The sequence below is a fragment of the Symsagittifera roscoffensis genome, chromosome 1, assembly GCF_963678635.1.
Source record: "Symsagittifera roscoffensis chromosome 1, txSymRosc1.1, whole genome shotgun sequence".
Lineage (NCBI taxonomy): Eukaryota > Metazoa > Xenacoelomorpha > Acoela > Convolutidae > Symsagittifera > Symsagittifera roscoffensis.
The window spans coordinates 8510056-8529403 of record NC_087062.1 but is presented as its reverse complement, the minus strand read 5'-3'; the positions used below and the strand labels follow the sequence as shown (position 1 = coordinate 8529403).

Genomic DNA, 19348 nt, shown 5'->3' with positions numbered 1-19348 from the left:
CTCATAATTCAACCGAAACTGTCAAATGATGACATTTTTTGACTGTTCGAATAGAACGATGTCCGTTTTCGACCTTGTAGGTCGAACCGCGTTCGAATGTTTGCTCAAATTTGCTCCTTTTTGTTTGTTAGACCTGCTCTGCTTCGCTTGTATCTGTGTATATATTGATAGGTGAGTGTGTGAACGAAAGTAATTTTTTTGAAATATTGGATGTCTGTCTACCTCTGATAAACGAACTTGTCAAAGAAATTGTTACACTGTGCTTTGGTGCGATTCATGTCTTGACATCGCAATGTTTAACCTAGTCGCGACTGAGGATTTAGGTGGCGAGTTGATCAGATGCGACTATTTTTTTTCTTCATCCTGTTATTTTTAATCAGCTTGTAAAAGAGAAAACTTGTTCAACATGCAATAACTAATTGCAAAACTCTTACAAGACTACTCTACTCGTAAATCAAGGCGAATCCCTGAATGTTTTCAACCAGCCCGCAAAACTGAAAATATAGCCAACAAGCAGTAAAAAAAAGTATCAATGATCCCTGAACGCAATGATCCACAAAAAACTCGCGGATTTAATTTAAAAAACTTCAATTTGACTTAAGCAACGTATATATCCTCAAAATTCTTAGAATTTAAAAAACCATTGCACTGCAAATTGACATTTAGTTAATAAAGGAAACCTTATTTGAGAAAACTGGATCATTAAATAAAAAATTTTATTTGACAAGTTTTTTGACCATTTTTTGACCATTAACTATTATTTTGGACAAAAGGTTTTTGGACTTAGAACATGTGGATCAATGATTCCGTTTTAAGACCAAAGAGTACATTAAAAAGTTAGGTTCACAAAGGTTCTTCATCATCACTACCAACAAATTTTGGGGTTAGAACTAAATTTAGTTTAATTCATAATTATCAGGCTTTGCAGAATTATGTTGAGACTTTGCAGACTCTTTTTCAAATTTTGCAGGCTTGTGTTTAGACCTTGCAGACCTACTTTCAGACTTTTCAAACTTATGTTCAGGCATTGTAGGCTTTCTTTCGGACTTTGCAGACTTATTTTCAGACTTTGCAGACTTATTTTCAGACTTCGCAGAGTTTGACTTAGGTTGCGACTATGTGGTTTTGGTTCAAACGCGGATCAACTCTGTATTACAACACGACCACGAACAATCGATATAATAATTCACCCTGGCGATTTGTCTTTTTTATTGTTTCAACGAAAGCAATTGTTCTACAATATCCCTACCACCTCATATTTTTTTGTATTAATAATGTGAGCCATTCAGAGAGTAAATCAGAGTGACATTCGTACTCAACTGCAAAAACTGAGTTAACTTGTTGGTGATTACGCCACAAATACGAAAACTGTCAATCGTACTCAAGACATCAGAATGACATTCGTACTCAGTTGCAAAAACTGAGTCAACTTGCTGGTGGATCTACGTTTACTATAAGAAACCTCTGCGATTCAAAACTGACAGAAAAAAATTGAAGAGGATTCGGAAAACATTTGAACTCTGTTAAAAACCATTTGAACTCAACTTGAAAAAAAATTAATAGTAACCTGTATGAAAAAAGTCAATCACAAAACATTCAATAAACTCAGACATTTCCAACTAATCTTTAGAAACTAATGAATTAACTAATCTTAAGAAACTAATGAATTACTCCGTAATTACAACAAATTCGATACTTTGGTGATGCTTAATTCGTCATGTCCGTTTTTTTTTCAAAATCTCAATAAAATCTTCAAAGTTTCTTACCTTTTTCTATCCATAATTCAAACCTTGAGCGAAGTCTCAGTCCCTTAAACTCTTAATCTTGATGCGTAACGCTACTGAATTTTTTTCGTGATTTTTCGTAAAAAATTTCGGACAATAAATAGTAGCCGTTTGCAACGACAGTTTAGATATTGGCGGTACTTAAAAAAAGTCTGGTGCAAAACCATTCCATCCTACTTGATGAGGTTTGTGGCGCTGATGCTGACCCGAGGTTTATTAGGATAGCGATGAGAGTCAGAATGCGGATAATAGTTCCAGCATACGTCACCAAGGTAATGGAACGTACAATCAAAACCCTGGTTGGTCGCACCTTGCTGTGACACTGAGCAACAGCACATTGATGCACATAAAGAATAATTGTACGGAGCAGATGGCTATGTTGTTTGGGACGAAAGCCTGGAGGCTACCTTAGGAGACGTTTTTCAATGTAGAGAGCGCAAAAGTGGGCAGTCTGAAAGGCCAGCTAGCTAAGCTGCTGCAGGGTCAAAGGAGGAAATTAACGACTATTTCGCCCGCAGTTAAGAGCTGAAGAGTTGATTGAGAGAAGCTTGAAAACACTAACGCATACAATGATCAATGCCCTGCTGATCAATGGGCTGCCTGACATCTTATTTGTTTTTGTGGATCCAGAGAGTTTTTAACCGCCCAAGGCCTTTTCACAGCTGACGAGCAGGTTGAAGAAATGTGACGACCTAGAAATTTGACAAGAAAAGAGCAAGAGACAGGGTCTCATAGACATGCATTTTGTACGGGAGTAGAAAGGAGTGGCAAGTAGTGGCTGCTATGTGTGAGATCAGAAGGAACACATGGCGAGGGACTGCCAATACACAACGAGCAATGGCTTGAACGTAGGAAAATGGCCAGGTGCAAAAATACACGAGTATTTGAAAATTGTGCGACTTGAATTTTTTTCTGCAAGCAGGGGAGGACAAGGTTCTTCAGTTGCGGTGCAACAATTTCGTTGAATGGATACGATCTCATATGAATACACTTCACAGTGTCAAACAGGTTGCTGTAGTCGAGCAACACGACATAGTGATCACCGATTTGATTCAATGCTTAACTGATGAGATTCAATACCTAGTAGCTGACGAGTTTCTGTGTTAATGTAAAATCGACACAACTGAAGGGTCACTACCTGTTACGTTTATTCAGTAATGCACTTCTAGAAGCCACGGGAACCTGAAAATTTGTGAATTGTCTCGGGCGTTCAGCTCCGGTATTTAAGATAAATGCAATAAAAAAATGGCGTGGTTGAAAACAAAATGGGGAGTACAGAGTTTCTTGCGAGTGGGAAGAATAGACCTCAATCAGCGGTTTGCAATGACCTACAAAACCAAAACGAAGAGACTATAATTGGCTCTTGGGGCATAAGATGATCTATTGGTTCATCAATTGGTTTTTAGAGTCAGCTTTTCTACACTCTACAGAAACGGTTAGAAGGAGTGGTAACCAAGTGTGCTATTTTCAACCAAGTGACTATGGCTATGGGATGCGGTAGGAAAAAACAGTCTGGTGTCTGGTGCTTAGCTGTTTTCTACTTGAGGAAAAGTTCACTAGAAGCACCAACAACTTCAACGAAGTAGGAAGAGCCGCAAACGTAAGAAGTTACGGTCGGTTATATTCTTAGCACTCAGTAACAAAAAAATAAGGGTATTTGCTCGGAAAAGGCACTGAGTAAAATTGTTATCGATTTCTTTTAAAGAATTTTGGGACTTTCTGGACTCAGCTCTTTACAAACCCCAAATATCACATTTGAGATTTACAAAGTGTTAATTTAAAAACAACGAGACGGTAAAATGTTCGTACAATCCTTGTAAACGTTGACAGACCTAGCCAATACCTGTAATATCAGAGAGACCGAAGAAGCAGAATGAAACAGAGATGTCTTTGTTTGCAACATGAAGACTAGCGAGACCCAACGAAAGCTGTCATCAATAACAATCAGTCCTTCAAAAGCTCTAAGTCAGGCGCTCGTAATATAAAAAGGGCTGTTTTAAGCATCAAAAGCTAACAAACATGGTGAAATCAACGTGCAGCCGGTTGAATTTTAAGTCCTTTAGTGTAAATAACAATGTAAAGAAAGAACCGAGTCTCAGAATTGGAAGAAGTTCCTCATGTATGAAATGTAACAATCGCTTCGCAAAGTTAGTTTCCTCAAACAGAACATACTAAACGAATTGAAATTCACCTAGTGGAGAATCGGATGAAAGAGTTATACTGCGAGATCACAGATGACACAATTAACAATCTGAGGAAAACCAAGATCAGGACTCAATTCGACGTGTGGTTTTGCCAAGAAACGTCATATAAATTGCAAGCGGACAGACACAGAAATTTTTGGTCAACAAAATTTTGCCAATCTTTGGGATAAAAGTGAAGCAGAAGAAATTTCCGCAGCCGATTTAATCAGTAAGTCACCCGCATTATAAAAGTAAGTCCAATAAGCTATTCTTTTTGACGAACAAAATTTTCACGAAATCATCAGACTTATTTAATAGAATTGGCAAGATACTCATTGAAAAAAAAAGCATTCCCACTCCCCTTGTAAACCCGTACAAGTTAGAGGCAGGAGAAATATGTTACATTTGTTTTCGGGAGTAAATGAAGTGTTAAAAAAATGGATATGAAGGGTCATATCGAAAAACTTGCAAAATAAAACAAACATTGATCTAAAAGTTGAGCTGTAACCTCTTGAAAGACAGCGGCTCGATTAAGTTGGCCTTGGCCTCAAAGTTGCTGAAAAATCAGATTTTCAAAAACAATTATCAGATGCCGAAATTACATGAACTGATGCTTAGTGATGCTACTTGGGTAAGAAGTGATATCGATGAAACGTCCTCAGCCGACTTGTTCAGTTAGTCACCCGCCGGGTAAAAGTAAGTTCAATAATCTATTGTTTTTGACAAACAAAGGTGTCACAATTTCTTCAGACTTATTTAATAGAATCGGCAAGATACCCATTGAAAAAAAAACGCTTCCACTCCCCTTTTAAAGCTGTACAAGTTAAAGGCAAGAAAAATCTGTTACATTTTTGATGGGAGTAAATGAAGTGTTAAAAGAATGGATGTCGAGGCACATATCAAAAACTTGCAAAAGGTGACAAAGATTGCTTTAAAAAGTTCGACTGTAAGACCTAGAAAGACAGACGTCTAAATATAATTCGCACTGGCCACAAACATGCTGATTAATCAGATTTTCAAAAACAAATATCAGTTGCCGAATTTACATCAAGTGAAAATTATTTATGCTATGCAGGTATCGGAAAAAGCTGACGAGCAGGTCTGGTTTAGTAATTTTTTTCTGAAAAAGCATACAGCCAACTTTATTTATGCGATGAAAACAGGCAAATAATGCAATTTTAGCATCGTTGGCGACAACACCACAGGCACTTACCGTTTTCCAACCGGAGTTCATGGCTGAACGATATGTCCAATGAATTGCAACGAGTCATGATAGCCCTTTTAATAGGGTTACTGTTCACAAATAGATACATAGACGATACGGCAACGGAATCCTTAGAGGAACGTAGATCATTTATGCATCGAATACTTTCTTTTCAGGCAAAACATTTTGACATTGAAACGAGAAAAATTGAGTTTTTTTTTCGAAAAGAAAAATAATGGCTGGGTTTCTAAGTTTTGAAAGCTGAAGTTAGACTTTTGGTTGGTAAAACTGACGCAAAACAAATCTCCCAGTAGCAAAAAACTTCTCCAAACTCCGCTCTCTTCTTCGGTTCGATAAACCAATACGTTAGAAATTCCACAAAGTTCAAGTTCCCCACAACGACGTCTGCTAAACAAAAAAACTGTGAACGATTGAAAAAATAGTCACTCGATTGCGTTCGAAATTATGAAAGCAGAAATTAAATAATACTGAAAATTGGCTTTTGACTTTGAAGTATAAACAAGATTGAAGAAAAACTCCTCAACAACGGTTTGGGCACTACTCTTAAACAATTTCAAGAAGGGGGGTGGAAAACTTTCGCTTTTGCTTCAAAAATTTTAAGTGGCTACAAAATGAATTACTCGACCAACAAATTGAAACTTTTAGGCGTTATATGGGCTCCCAAACTTTTAAAAACTACTTCATGGCTAGAAATTCGGAATTGTTACAGACAATAAGGCGTTTATGTCAGCTCTTCCAGTATATCAAGGTTTTAAAACAATGCCAGGTAGGCTAACCTAGAGGGCAAACAGTCTCTGTTTTTTAATTTTTTTTTCCTTTAGCAAGGAAAAACATGGGCTTACACAATTTTTATCCAGACTTCCTTCGTGCAAAACCTTATCTTCCTCTCAATATGACGAAAAAAAGTGGGGTAGCCTCAGTAGAAAAAATTCTGTATCAAACTTTAACTAACACATAATTTAATAATCCTGTGAATACTATTCTGTAGATTGACCTTCGATCGCTGTAAATGCAATTGTATGGAATGCTATCCCGTATGAAGTGGAAAAATTGAGCAGTTTCATTAGTCAAAATTTTAACGCGAGGTCAACTGGTACCTTAAAGCTTGAATTAATTGCTGCTATTATCTCGTTTATTGCCCAGTCAATTAAAAATTGCGGGGTTAGGTTTTTTTAGCAGACCGGACTTTTTTTAGCAGACTCAAAACAACTAAACAACCAGAACGCGATCTTGAAACTCGGCATTGGCAATTAGAGTACCGTGGCTGCGCTGCGCTTAGATTCGGCACGAGAGGAGAAAAGTGCATGAATCAGTATTTGTCGTTAAACTAGCTAGATTGTTTTGCTTAACAATTTGTGATTTACAAATCTTGAGATAATTGTCCAAATAGGGAAGCTCAGTCCAACATTATGCGACATTTTATTTCAGTCAGTCAATTATGCGTCACTTTTGCTGCCTCCAAAGAGCTGTCACTCAAAGTCTGCTAAAAGATCCAGTTTTTACTTTTTGCACTAAAAACCGGTCTGATAAAAAACTGGTCGCCACAATTTGCAATAATCAGAAAACTGTCCGTTATACTAACACTCCGACAAATCAAAATCTATTTTGGAAAGCATTTCTTTATGAATAAAGCTTTACACTTTTTCATCTTGTTGAAGTATAGTTTCTTACCTTCGAAAAAGAAGAACGTCGAAACAGAGAAAGCCAAAACTCAACAAGGGAACAGAACATAGCCATTAAATTTACAGATGAATTTCGATCCAGTAAGCAGGCTATTCTTTCGAAACGATATAAAGCTTACCAATTATTACCTAAATCACCTCTAATTCCCATAAGCTATTGTTAAAAAAAACTGATACAAATAATGACTAAGGACGACAAAATCATCTGGGGTCTACTTACAAAGAAAAAAAGCACAATTGTCACGTTCACAGATTTCCAAGGTAAATTAGAGTCGACCATGGATCATGCTTGATATCTCACGATTTTATATAATAATGTGGAAAACTCAAAATCGAAACTATTTGTTGTACAATGGCAGATCATAGATCCAATAGAGTTGTGGAAGGGAGTTGTATATACTGTGAAATTTTAATTTTTGCCTATATTATACGAACTACTAAAACCTAAATTAAACACTTCAATCGAAAAAACCATCTGAAATCTAAAATTTATTGAACAATCTTTTATCGGAGGTACTTATTTTGAGAAACATTTCAATCGAACAGAAAACACTAATTGGAAAAAGCTGTTTTTCTTTGATAAACGTATAGATCAAGGGAAATCGATCATTTCTGACCGTGGGCCAAGAAATGGAAACTACACGATAGGGCAAAGGACAGATATGCAGATGCGGATCTAGAACCTTCTACAGACTCGGAGGACTGCCTTCCTTTGGCCTCGAATGCCGCAGAAAACGCACAGCCCCTAACCCAGGAGACAACTACGCCGAAAGTTACCGACAAAGTTGACCAAGGGAGAAATAATACTAATTGAAAAATTGGAGAACCATATTTCAATTCCGACAAACGAGCAATCATACTTTTCAAATGCAAAATACTTTTATAATGCAAAATACTATTTTTGTATAACACAGTCACGCTCAATACACAAATTATGCTTTCAAATGCAAAATACTTTGAGGTTTCTCAACAATTTCAATTTTAATAACTTCGACACACATGACAGTCCCTCTAACAATTTGCTTATTTTAGCCGGGAAAAAGAAGTTTTCTCCTCCAAATAAAGCCCAACGGACATCTTCACTCAGGCGACACTGTGTTCAACCAGAACGACCCAACATCTGGCAACAATGGTCTCCCAGCGGAAATACCGAGTCGCCTCAGAATTCTACAAGTTCATTTTCCGCTTTAAATCCTAAATTTTGGGATGCGTTAAGTGACACATACTTGGACGACGTTTTGAGTATCATGTTTGCCAGGATGTATTGCCAGGATGTTTGCCAGGATGTACCAACTGATCATAACTTTAACTTGAGTATTACAGGTGATGAGAAAGTTGCACATACGAACGCGACGCAGTCAAGCGGACGGGCGGTCGCTGACCAGCTTAGAGCGTTACCTGGATCATCTACAACTAGAGGCACGATGTAGGAACTTATGCGTCTAGACTAGAGTAACAACCCCCATCCCATTTCAGGCGAGGCATACTACCAGACCGAAAGGAAACGCGAATTCACCAGAGGGACAATCCCTATTCCCACTCAGGCGAGGCCAATTTCCTGACCAAGACGAAACCTAAGCCCCCCCCCCCAGTTCTAAGGAGAACGTAGATTCGTGGACCAATTTTCTGAAAATGAAACCTTCGACGCGACCATCTTTGTCTTAGACGACAGCCCGACCGCAATTACTCCTCCAGCTGCATGCTTTCTGTGTTGGTCACCTTCAGACTTCTTGAATCCGTTGAAAAGTTTGTCACGGAAACCCACCTAAGTAGCCGAGACAACTGGTCTTCCGCAAAATCAACCCAAATGGGAGCAACACAATCAGTTTCTCTAAAAACAGACGTGTTCAGTTCTCCCATCGGACCATTTTCCTGGTGCCATTCAAGATCTTTTATTAGCGAGAAGGACACAGACAACGTGAGCGAAATATCGTCAACAATCGACTCAGAATTGAGAAACACACTAGAAGACTTTGATACTAATTTCAACTAAAATTCTAAACGATAGTAAAAACTTTTCCATTTGTTCATTTTCCATTAACCAAAAACTTTTTTCTTCAACTGCATTTTAGTAAAATTTTAGTATATTTCAGATGTACATTTTGCAGTGCAGCTTTGTTTTTTTTTCTACTTAGCTTTTTTATCATTATGTATATTCTGTAATTTTGCTCATTTTGTACAATCGTGTTCTTACCAAGCTCCATTTTAAATACATAGTTTAGACAATTCCAATATTTTTTTTACCTTTGAATGTTTTTTGTTCGTTATTCTTTGCAAAGCCACTCTGCCAGAACAGTTTCAAGACATAGTATGTTCTTTATGGACATCTATACACACGGCTTGACATATTCTGCTTCGCGTCACGTGCTTCCACAGCAGTAGGATTGATATGTTGGGCTTCGCGGGCTGAAAAGTGAGACAGTCAGACAGAGAAAAACAAATCATTGCATGGGATACGTGTCATTTTGAACAAAAAGTCCCATTTTTTTTTCTGAAAATTCCTAAAACTTATTCACATTTGTGGTTACTAGAATTATCGATGATAATAGTAACTATTATTAGATGAGGGCTTTCCTGTGTCTCACTGTGATCAAGAACTTTCGAATTTAGTTTATTTACATAAATTAGGATCTTCAAGTTTTTTGCACCTTTTATGAGAGACCAAGTCTGTCGCTGCGACTGAAAAATAATTGATTATTAATCCTGAAAATGAAACAAGAATTGGGATGTAGAAATTAAAACCCTTGCTTAAATATCGACTTTTTTCTCTCTTTGGGTTCAAATTAAGACTAATAAGGCTCAAATATGATACTAATTCGACGAACTTTTTAGGTATTGCCTAAATTTCAGCGAGAAACTAAGCGAACATATGCTATAGTTTTTCTAGTCAATTTGTAGCTTGGTCAGAATGACAAACTTATTGTTTGTAAAAACTGTCAATTACAGTCTAAAATTTTTGAATGCTCATATGACTTTTTGACTACTTTTGATAACAGCATATTAAAAGTATTTACCATCTAAAAATGTGTATTTAATGCTTAACCTTTGATTACATGCAATTATAACTAACTGTGTTTATCAAATATATTCAACAACATTATCATCAATTTATACCAATTAAGCGTCGTGAACAACAGTATTTTTTCACATTCGGGCTAATTTTCTCACAATTTCGAATTCAGGTGACGTAATCAGGTGACGTAATTACCCTATTCGCTTGAAGTTACGTCATTTGAAGTTACTTCATTTGAAGTTACGTCATTTGGCGCGATGGCGAAGGGCGTTGCAACGTTCGGCTTCGAAATTCCCGAGGAGCAAGAAGTAGACAAGGCGGAGCTGCTCCGACAGCGAATCACGGCCAACATCGGTGCTCTTTCGGGTTCCGAGTACGCGAAGGAGATGCTTCGGAAGTTACGACACAAGAAAAAACTGACCGGAAAGGTAAGCTAGCTAAAAGTTGTAATCTCTGCATTGAAAAGAAATGAAAACCTTACTCGCAACTAAACCCGCTTAGAAGAAACCAACTTTCCAACAACTCCATGATGCTGAAACTTTGGGTATTTTTTTTCTTGTGTTTGAACACGCTCAAAAAAATATATTTGACACAAAATGTCACCATCAGAATTGGTTGAATTTATGTTTTCATATAAAATTGGGTTCAACAATTTACAAAAAAACCCGGATCCATTTGGAAATGTCTGATAAAATTTGTAAATGAAAATTTCCCATAGATGCCAACCTTCAGTCATGTCAGTAAAAAGGCTATAATTAATTAGCAACCATTTATACTGACTAGCAAATTTTACAACTAACCTACCATTGTGTGATAGAACGATTTTCGATATCCGATGCATAAACTGCGATATCGACGTAAACCTCGCTGTTTTTAAAGTCCTTTGAACAATTTTCATGATTAATGTTCCCTCTTTTCATTATGAATTATTGTTGTGTATATTTCATTTTGATAAATTTGTTTTGATAAGCTTTAATAAATTTTTGAAGTTCAATTAACTTTAATTTTTTTTATAATTTTTTGATAGTTTTCTGATAAACTTTTGAAATTCAATTAACTTAAATTTTTTTTTTTTAATTTTTATAATTTTTTGATAAATTTTGATAAATTCATACCTTCCTAGGCGGCTCTGATCGGAGCTCAACTGGTGAGTGCTCTGATTGCAGACCTTTTCGGCATCAACATAGACCCCGTGGCCGCTCTTCGCCTGTTCGGAAACCGCTTCTCGGACATCATGGGGGACGAGGCGGAGGAGTACGAGTGGTACATTGACCCCGAGACGGGCGAACCCATGCGGAGGCGCAAACGGAAACAGTTTCCAAGGTGACTCATTTAGCTTTTCGCCTTACCGTCGGTTTTTAACATAAGTTTTTCCATGGCATTGAGCCCCTAACACAACTGCTAAATTTGTTGGCCTTAATTTACGCTCTGTGACTTTTTGGAAAAGATAATTTTCCGCTCTTTTTTCAATTGATACATGAGAGCAAAATGAGAATCATAGAACCTCTTAATAATTGCATTCAGAATGAACAAATAGGTTTTCATCAAAATGTTGTTTGCCATAGACTTTTTCTTGCTTAGACTGGAAATCGAAGTCGATAAAAAGACCAAAAAGATGTTCGTCATAGCCGAGACAAAAGAAAAACTAGAATTGTTCTTTGACGAAGCAACCGTATCGGCAGAGTACCCCAAGGGAAAACTGATGTTTCGGACTAAGTCTGGAAATATCTTTGAAGTTCCGGACAACATGGAGATATGGGAAGACCCGCTCACTGGAAAAATGTGGCTTCAGGAGAAACGAAACCTGGGAATGGAAGTTTTCGTCGATGAAGATGGACGAATGTTTTTCCGAACCAAAGATGGAAAACTTATGGAAATTATTAAAGATCCAGTGACGGGTAAAATCTATCTAAGAACCGAGTCTGGAACCCTCAAAGAGATGCCTGGGAACATGGAAGTGTACGTAGATCCTTTGACCGGAAAACTTTACTTCGGAGAAAAACCACCTCAGCCTAAAATGGAAGTTTTCTACGACGAAAAAACAGGCAAACAGTACATAAGAACAGAAGACGGTCAGCTTTTAGAAGTTGTTGTCGGAGAGGACGGTAAAATCTATTTGCGGAGTGAAAGCGGCACTCTTCGAGAGCTTCCACCGGGAATGCAACTTTACACCGATCCGAAAACAGGGAAACTCATCGTCGGCACCGCACCACCTCCCGAAGACCCGCGAGCCGAAGTTATCATCGATCCCGTAACGGGAAAGCAGTTCATCCGGACAGCAAGTGGGAAACTCCTGGAATTAGTTCAAGGCGAAGACGGTAAAATGTATCTAAGAACCGAAAGTGGAAACCTTAGAGACTTACCACCCGGAGTTGAGGTATATCGAGATCCTCTAACTGGTAAGCTTTATGTCGGGAATCCACCTCCAGACAACAGCGATTTTCTAGCTGAAGTTTTTGTAGACCCAGTTACTGGCAAGCAGTACATCAGAACCCAGTCTGGAAATGTTCTAGAACTTTTTCAAGGGGCCGACGGGAAAACATACATCCGAACGAAGTCTGGAAACTTGCGAGAGCTGCCATCGGATATGATGTTGTACACGGATCCTGTCACTGGGAAGTCTTACATTGGTAAAAAGGCAACCGGGGATCAGGGAAATGAATTAATCGTTGATCCAGTCACTGGAAAAACATTCATGCGGATGCCGGATGGAAGTTTGGCCGAGGTGGTCTTTGACGAGGCAACAGGGAAAAGGTACTTGAGGACTAAGAGTGGACGTCTACAGGAGTTGGGCAACATGGAAGTTTACACTGATCCAGTTACTGGCAAGACCTATCTCAGGTTAGATCTTTCATTGGAATATTTAGAAAAAGCTTAAATAAGTTATTGTTCTGACTATTGAACGCTCGTTATATGGAAAATTAGTTTTTTTTTTCAAAAATTTTTAAAGTTTTTTAAGATTCAAAAAATTAATTTAATTTGCGCTTGTTTGGCAAAAAAAAATTCTAAAAAAATGTGCGCAATAAAACTTAAAGTTAAAAAAAATCTCAGGTTAGATCTTCCAATAGAATATTTAGAAAAAAAGCTTAAAGAAGTTATTGTTCCGACTATTGAAAAATGGGAAGGATTTTTGTATTCGGGTGTTTTAGTTTTTTTCTTTTCTCTTTTTGTGTTCCACCCAAAATCAGGTACCACAATTAATCATCGGAATGGGTCGAGTGGTATATCATATTAAACCCTTTCAGCCGTGATTCGAACGCAAAAGTTGTCCCAGTATCGATAAAAATTGGTTTGAAGATTTTGAGATTTAGTATAACTTCGAGCGAGAAACGCGACCGAGTAACGATCGTTCTATGGAAAATTGTTTTTTTTATAGGATTTAAAGATCCAAAAATTTAATTTAATTTGCACTTGTTTCGCAAAAAAAATTGAAAAAACTTTTTAAAATGTGCACAATAATACTTAAAGCTAGAAAAAAAATTTTTACGTTTTTTCTTCATTTTTTGTTTTTGTTCATTTTTTGGAGACATTTGTTATCGATCACGCCTAATTCACTTAATTTCTAAGCAATCGTATAGTTCTCGAATCACACCGCCCACTAAAAACGACACTAATTTGAAGACAATTAGAAAAAAAATACTTTTTTTTTCACGAATATGGTCGGAACATTCTAAGCTATTTGCACAGCAACCGGTATCCTTGAAAGAGATTGATTTTGATGGTTATGTGCAAGTTGGTAACAAAGATAATTTTGAAAAAATGTTGCTTAAGTTTGCAACCCGGAGGCAAATTTCCTAAGCTATTCTAAATGTTTTCTCGTTTTAAAAGAGATGAGAGATATTAGATTCCAAAATAGATTTTCGGAAGTGATTTTCGGGATGGAGATTCCAAGTGTAGATATAGATTCCAAACTAGATTTTCGGGGAGGAGTAAACATGTGTGGGGGTTTCTGTTCCAGGAGCACTAAAGACCCTGGGTTCGAGCTGACAGTTGACCCCCTCACTGGCAAGATGTACATGAGGACGAAGGACGGGGAGGTTGTGGAGGTGGTGAGAGACGAGGCCACTGGCAAACTATACATCCGCACCAAGTCAGGCAGACTGAAGGAACTAGGGGACCATTTGGAGGTACGAATGGAGCAGGAGGGTTCTAAAGATTTGTGTTTTCGAAATATTTTGTGCAAAAAAAAAGATTTTTCCAGCACTTATTGATAAGTCTCCGTCAAGAAAATTTCTGCTTGCTGAAAGTACGCCCTTTAACAAGTGTATATTCCAGTTTTTTATAATTATAGTTGTGCATTTGGAAAGTCTAGGATTGCGGTTTTAATCTAAAGTTTAGTCATTATTCTAGTAGAATTTTCATGCCGCAGTATCAAAACGCACTTTTTCATTTCCCAGAAAACCAGACAAAAAATAAGCCAATAGCGATAATTTCTTATGGGAATTCAATCAGTTAAGCTTTATCAGGTAATTTTCTATGGAACCTCGTTTGATTAAAGAATCCAGTCATTCAATATGAAAATGTTTTTTTTTATAGATGTATGTTGACCCTATTACCGGCAAAATGTACCTGGGCGAAAGACGTAACCCGGGTATGGAGGTATTTGTCGACCCAGAAACGGGGAAAACAATGGTGCGAACAGCCGACGGTAAATTACTCGAAATGTACACTGATCCGAAAACAGGCAAAAAATACCTCCGAACGCTCTCGGGTCGAATTGTGAGTGAAGTTGACGACAACATGATTCTGTACACCGATCCGAACACTGGGAAAACCTATCTTACCACGAGAAGTGGAGCACCCGGCGAATCTGTTTTCGTGGACCCCGATACGGGTAAAACGTACATCCGAACCAAGTCGGGTCGGATAATTGAGAAGGATCCGCCGGAGAAAATGGACGGAGACTTGTGGATAGATCCTGCCACGGGGAAGATGTACATCAGAACCAAATCGGGAAGACTAATTGACCCCCCAGAGGGGTCAGAGGTCATCAAAGGTTACATGAATTTCCTTTTGAAGTTTCCAAAACCTATAGATGCGTTTTTTACCGCTCGCGGACTAAATCCCCCAGGATAAAATCCCCAGGATATAATCCCCCATAGGACCAAATCCCCCTGGGACAAAATCCCCCATATTTTATTCACTATAATGGAAATCAAACTGTACACATTATATAATTTCATGTTTCTATTGATTCCATTTTGAACTGACTTCCATTTATATATGCATCGCCATTTTGACGTGACTTTTTAGCAACTTTAAGATTCCAGCACTCAGTTGACTTCCTATAAGAATTGGGCTTAGATTTTCTCAGGGCTTAGGGCTTAGATTTTCTTATCTTCTGAGCACGAATTGTGGCGGTAATCTTGAACCATGATTTTGCTATAAAACGGTAGAAGCGCTATAGATAATCGTCAGAAAAATTCTCAAGAAATCTTAGTGCAGTTCTGGCAACAGGTTTTCTTCTAAATTAAAGCTTTTAATCAGCAAACTGCTTTGCAATTAATTTCATTTCGCTTTAACTGAGCATATATCAGGATGTTGAAAAGATTGCATTTTAGGCCCTGGTGGTAAAATGTTTCTCAAAACCAAATCTGGCAGACTCATAGAAGTGGGAAAAGGGGATGTCGAAATATTCGTGGACCCAATAACGGGCAAGACATTTGTGAAACAAAAGGGGACAGACGGAAACATTCTCACCGACCCTACAAGTGGAAAAATGTACATGCGAACTGCATCGGGGAAAATGGTCGAGCTCGTCAGCGATGGGAGCGTCCTTTTCGACCCGGCAACGGGGAAAAGCTACATGCGGACTAAGTCTGGAAAAATTCTGGAAATTGACGACAACGCAGAAATTATGATCGACCCGCTGACTGGAAAGTTAGTGATGCGAACTAAAAGTGGACGACTTCACGAAGTCGCAAGTGACGTCAACGTTTTCGTCGACCCGAAAACTGGTAAAACATACATGCGCACCGCTTCCGGAAACTTCGTCGAGATTGACCCAGACGCTGAGTTTGAAACCGATCCAGTCACTGGAAAACTGTTTATGAGAACTAAGAGTGGTCGACTTATTGAGATGGCCTGTGAAATGGAAGAGTTCACTGACCCCGTGACTGGAAAGAAAATGTTGCGACCCAAAGGGTTCCCAGGGTTGAAACTCTACGTAGATCCAGAAACGGGCAAAACTTATCTGAGACATGAGAATCTGGATAACGTAGATCTGGATAAACTGACTCCGGCTGAGAGGGCGAGAGTGTTGGCGCTTCGACAGAGGAAGGGTCTTAACGAGGCTCTGGCTAAAGCGGACAATGACCTCATGGCGAAGCTGGAGGCAGAAAGACGTCGAAAGGCAGAGGCGGAGGCGCGAAGGTTAACATACTGTTCGGCTCTTTTCAAATTCGTTTTCGCTCCCTTTTCATTCGATTCATAAACATTAAGTTTTAAAATATTTCATTAATATAAAAAAATCTACGCGTAAAATCATGGTGGACGTATCATGAATGTATGTGTGTATGGCGTGGAGAGGATCTTTTCTTTAGATTTTGAATATTACGTGCAATGTGCAATTAGGTACCCAGCAGTTTCCTTATAGACAGATATAAAAAAGTCAAAATTGCATTTTTATCTTCCGTGTTCTTCGTTCGGAAAAATCAGTGTCAAGGTGTTTTGCTTTGATTTCGACTACTATAACAAAAAAATATAGTTTACCGAAAAAAAATCATTAAATATAACAAAAAAAATCGTTAAATATAACAAAAAAGAAATCGTGAATTATAACGGAAAAAAATCGTTATATATAGCGGCAAAAATGTAAAATACAAAATGGAAAAATTATTTTTTTTTGCTTAGATACTACGAGGAGGTGACCAAAAAAGAGATCGAGCGGAAAGTGCAGGAGCTGCGGAGACAGTGGGAGGTGATGCAGAAGAAGGCGGAGGCGGTGCAGATGGCCGAGATGGACGCCTTCGCTGACTCACTCAGACAGGAGCTGCACTTCCTAACTGTCAATCAGAATCTATCCAGGACATTCGTCTTCTCCTATTTCCAGGGGGTGGCTGAATATCTGGAGGAGCAGTTTGCAGCCGAGGGGGGAGAGGGGGAAGAATGAGAGTGTGAATTTGTGTCCCGCTCTGTCTGTTTGACAGAAAAACTTGCAAAGCTATTTTTTTGCTTTATTTTGTAGCAGCCTTACAGAATCACCTTTCCTACTATTATAATTGAGGTTCCACTCGTTTTTTAATTAGTTACTTTGTTGCAAATATATTTGTTGTATGATAGCTTTTAACAAATTTTTCGGACAACGTCTTAAATTTCTGCAATAATTCTGACCTTCAGACAGCAAAATATAGTTGAAATTACAACCAAATTTTCATAATTGCATATGAACAGTCAAAAGAACAAATTAACTGATTGTGCTTTTTCAGAAGTCAGTTTTCATTAATATAGTTTCAAGCCCTTAACTTCAAAAAATTTCAAAAAATGACCTGCAATTTGTTAATAGAAAATAATACAGACAACGCCGAGGAAAAGCCAATGTCACAACTTCAGAGAACTATTTCTAATGAGTTTCAGCTTGAAGGTCGAAATTATTTCAAAAATTTGGGACGTCCGACAAATTTGTTACAGGCTACAGTGCTCATTTAAATTATCCGGACTAGACGTTTAAAACAGCGTTTTTTTTCAAGTTGGGTTGGGTTTAGGCAAAAAATGGAGAAGACACACCTTGCTTTGAATTCAGCAGCTTATCTGATGCAATTTCTTTTGCGAAATTTGGGTTCCAAGTTTTACCCCAAACATGGATCATTTTTGGCTTTTTTATTCAATCAAAATTAACGCCAAAACTAGTTGATCGATAACTGAAATAATTATGTCAAAATGAGCCTCTTACATGGCCCAAAAATTTTTACAGAAGGTGTATTCTTCGAAAAATGTTACGAAAAAAAGTTTAATTTTTTTAAATAAAGAAAAATGGTGTCTAATATAGTAAAAACGGTTTTGTTTTGTCTATCAAACAAATATAAATTATTTTGAGCAATGTTTCAGAGAAGATATCACTCTTATGGTTTGTACGAGGCTCATTCGATTGAATTATTTCAGTGATCGATCATGTGGTTTTGGCGTAACTTTTGATTGACTAAAAATAAAAACCAAAAAAAAAAATCCATTTCTGGCGAAAGATTTCGAGTCCGAATTTCGCAAAACAAATTGCATGATATTATTTCTGCTTAAAATCTCAGCAAGGTTTGTATTCATCATTTTTTGCCTACACTCTACCCAACTTGATAAAAACTCAATTTAAACTTCTAGCTTAAGGCGTTTTGTACGGATAATTTAAATCAGCACTGTATAACAATTCTTTGTTCAATTTGATTCAACAAATTATTCAACTGATCTTAGGAATCGTATCTGAATCGCTGGATGCAAGTGTGAGTTCTTTGTATAGTTAATGCCAAATTGTTGGCAATATCTGTGACCTTGAGCATGTTAAATGGTCAAAAATCATGGCTTTTTAGAATAATTAATTTTTTTTGATACACAATTTTTGTTGCGTAGAAATCAGGAAAACACAAAAGTTCGTTGTCCAAATGTTGTCCAAATGAGCAGTTGTAGGTTAATTAGTTTCGTATTGATTCATTAACCGAAAATTATTGCCAACAATTTGGCATTAACTGTAGATTATGAGTCGCACATAATCGATCTTCACAAAAATTGGTTCAGAGATTGATACACCAATTTTGATGTTGTTACATACACTACGAAAAGGAAGTTTTTAGGATAAATTAGTGTGACTGATTGCTGAGCAAGTAGCTTATGGAACATGTCAGAATAATTTGTAAAAGCAACTGTTCATAAGTTTTTTCCATGAGCGCTATTTTTGTAGAAAAAAAATTTAAAAAAACGTAGACATTTTCAAAAAAAATGTGTTTAGTTAAAACTTTCTCATTTTTTTAACCAATTTAATAGTTAGCTGAATTTGGTTTAAACTTAGATTTAAACAGATTAAAAATACTCAGCTATAGTAGCCTTTGGTCCAAAGTCAAAACGTGATTAAAGAAGGAAAACTGATTAGGGACCAGTTTTGAGTTTATGTAAGTGCTATCAATTCTTCTAGATAGACACCAGTTTGAGTTTATGTAAGTGCTATCAATTTTTCTTTCTGTCTGGGGACCTGCTGTCTTGACCTTGCGATCTCTAATGTCCGATGAGATCTGAAATAAAAGAGCGCAGTAAGATTTCGATTTGATGCCTAACAGTTTGCCTACAATAAAACTTATTAACAACCTTTTTGAATTTCTAAGCTTACGACTTTAACATGGCGCAGCCAGCAGAGAAAAAAGGAAGGGGGAAAAATCCATTAAAAATAGTAGCATTTTGGGAAACACGAACGCCGGAACCTCCAGTATATTGGGAGGAATGGATAATTAAATTTCACTGGGGGATGATAGAAAAATACGACA

At 37.5% G+C, this 19348-nt stretch overlaps 1 protein-coding gene across 1 annotated transcript; it reads left to right on the top strand.

Annotated features, from left to right (window-relative positions):
* The first annotated feature begins 9863 nt into the window (after positions 1 to 9863).
* On the top strand, positions 9864 to 17227 carry LOC134857167 (uncharacterized). Its single transcript, XM_063873544.1, has 7 exons — positions 9864 to 10315; positions 11011 to 11210; positions 11469 to 12728; positions 13846 to 14014; positions 14424 to 14883; positions 15449 to 16259; positions 16740 to 17227. Exons 1-7 carry the CDS (start codon positions 10145 to 10147, stop codon positions 16996 to 16998), a joined length of 3330 nt encoding a protein of 1109 aa, XP_063729614.1. The 5' UTR covers positions 9864 to 10144; the 3' UTR covers positions 16999 to 17227.
* Positions 17228 to 19348: the final 2121 nt, after the last annotated feature.

Coding starts and splice junctions, on each gene's coding strand:
- LOC134857167 (XM_063873544.1), top strand. CDS start 10,145: ATGGCGAAGGGCGTTGCAACGTTCGGCTTCGAAATTCCCGAGGAGCAA. Junction 12,729..13,845: donor ACTGGCAAGACCTATCTCAG/GTTAGATCTTTC, acceptor TTTCTGTTCCAG/GAGCACTAAAGACCCTGGGT. Junction 16,260..16,739: donor GCAGAGGCGGAGGCGCGAAG/GTTAACATACTG, acceptor TTTTTTGCTTAG/ATACTACGAGGAGGTGACCA.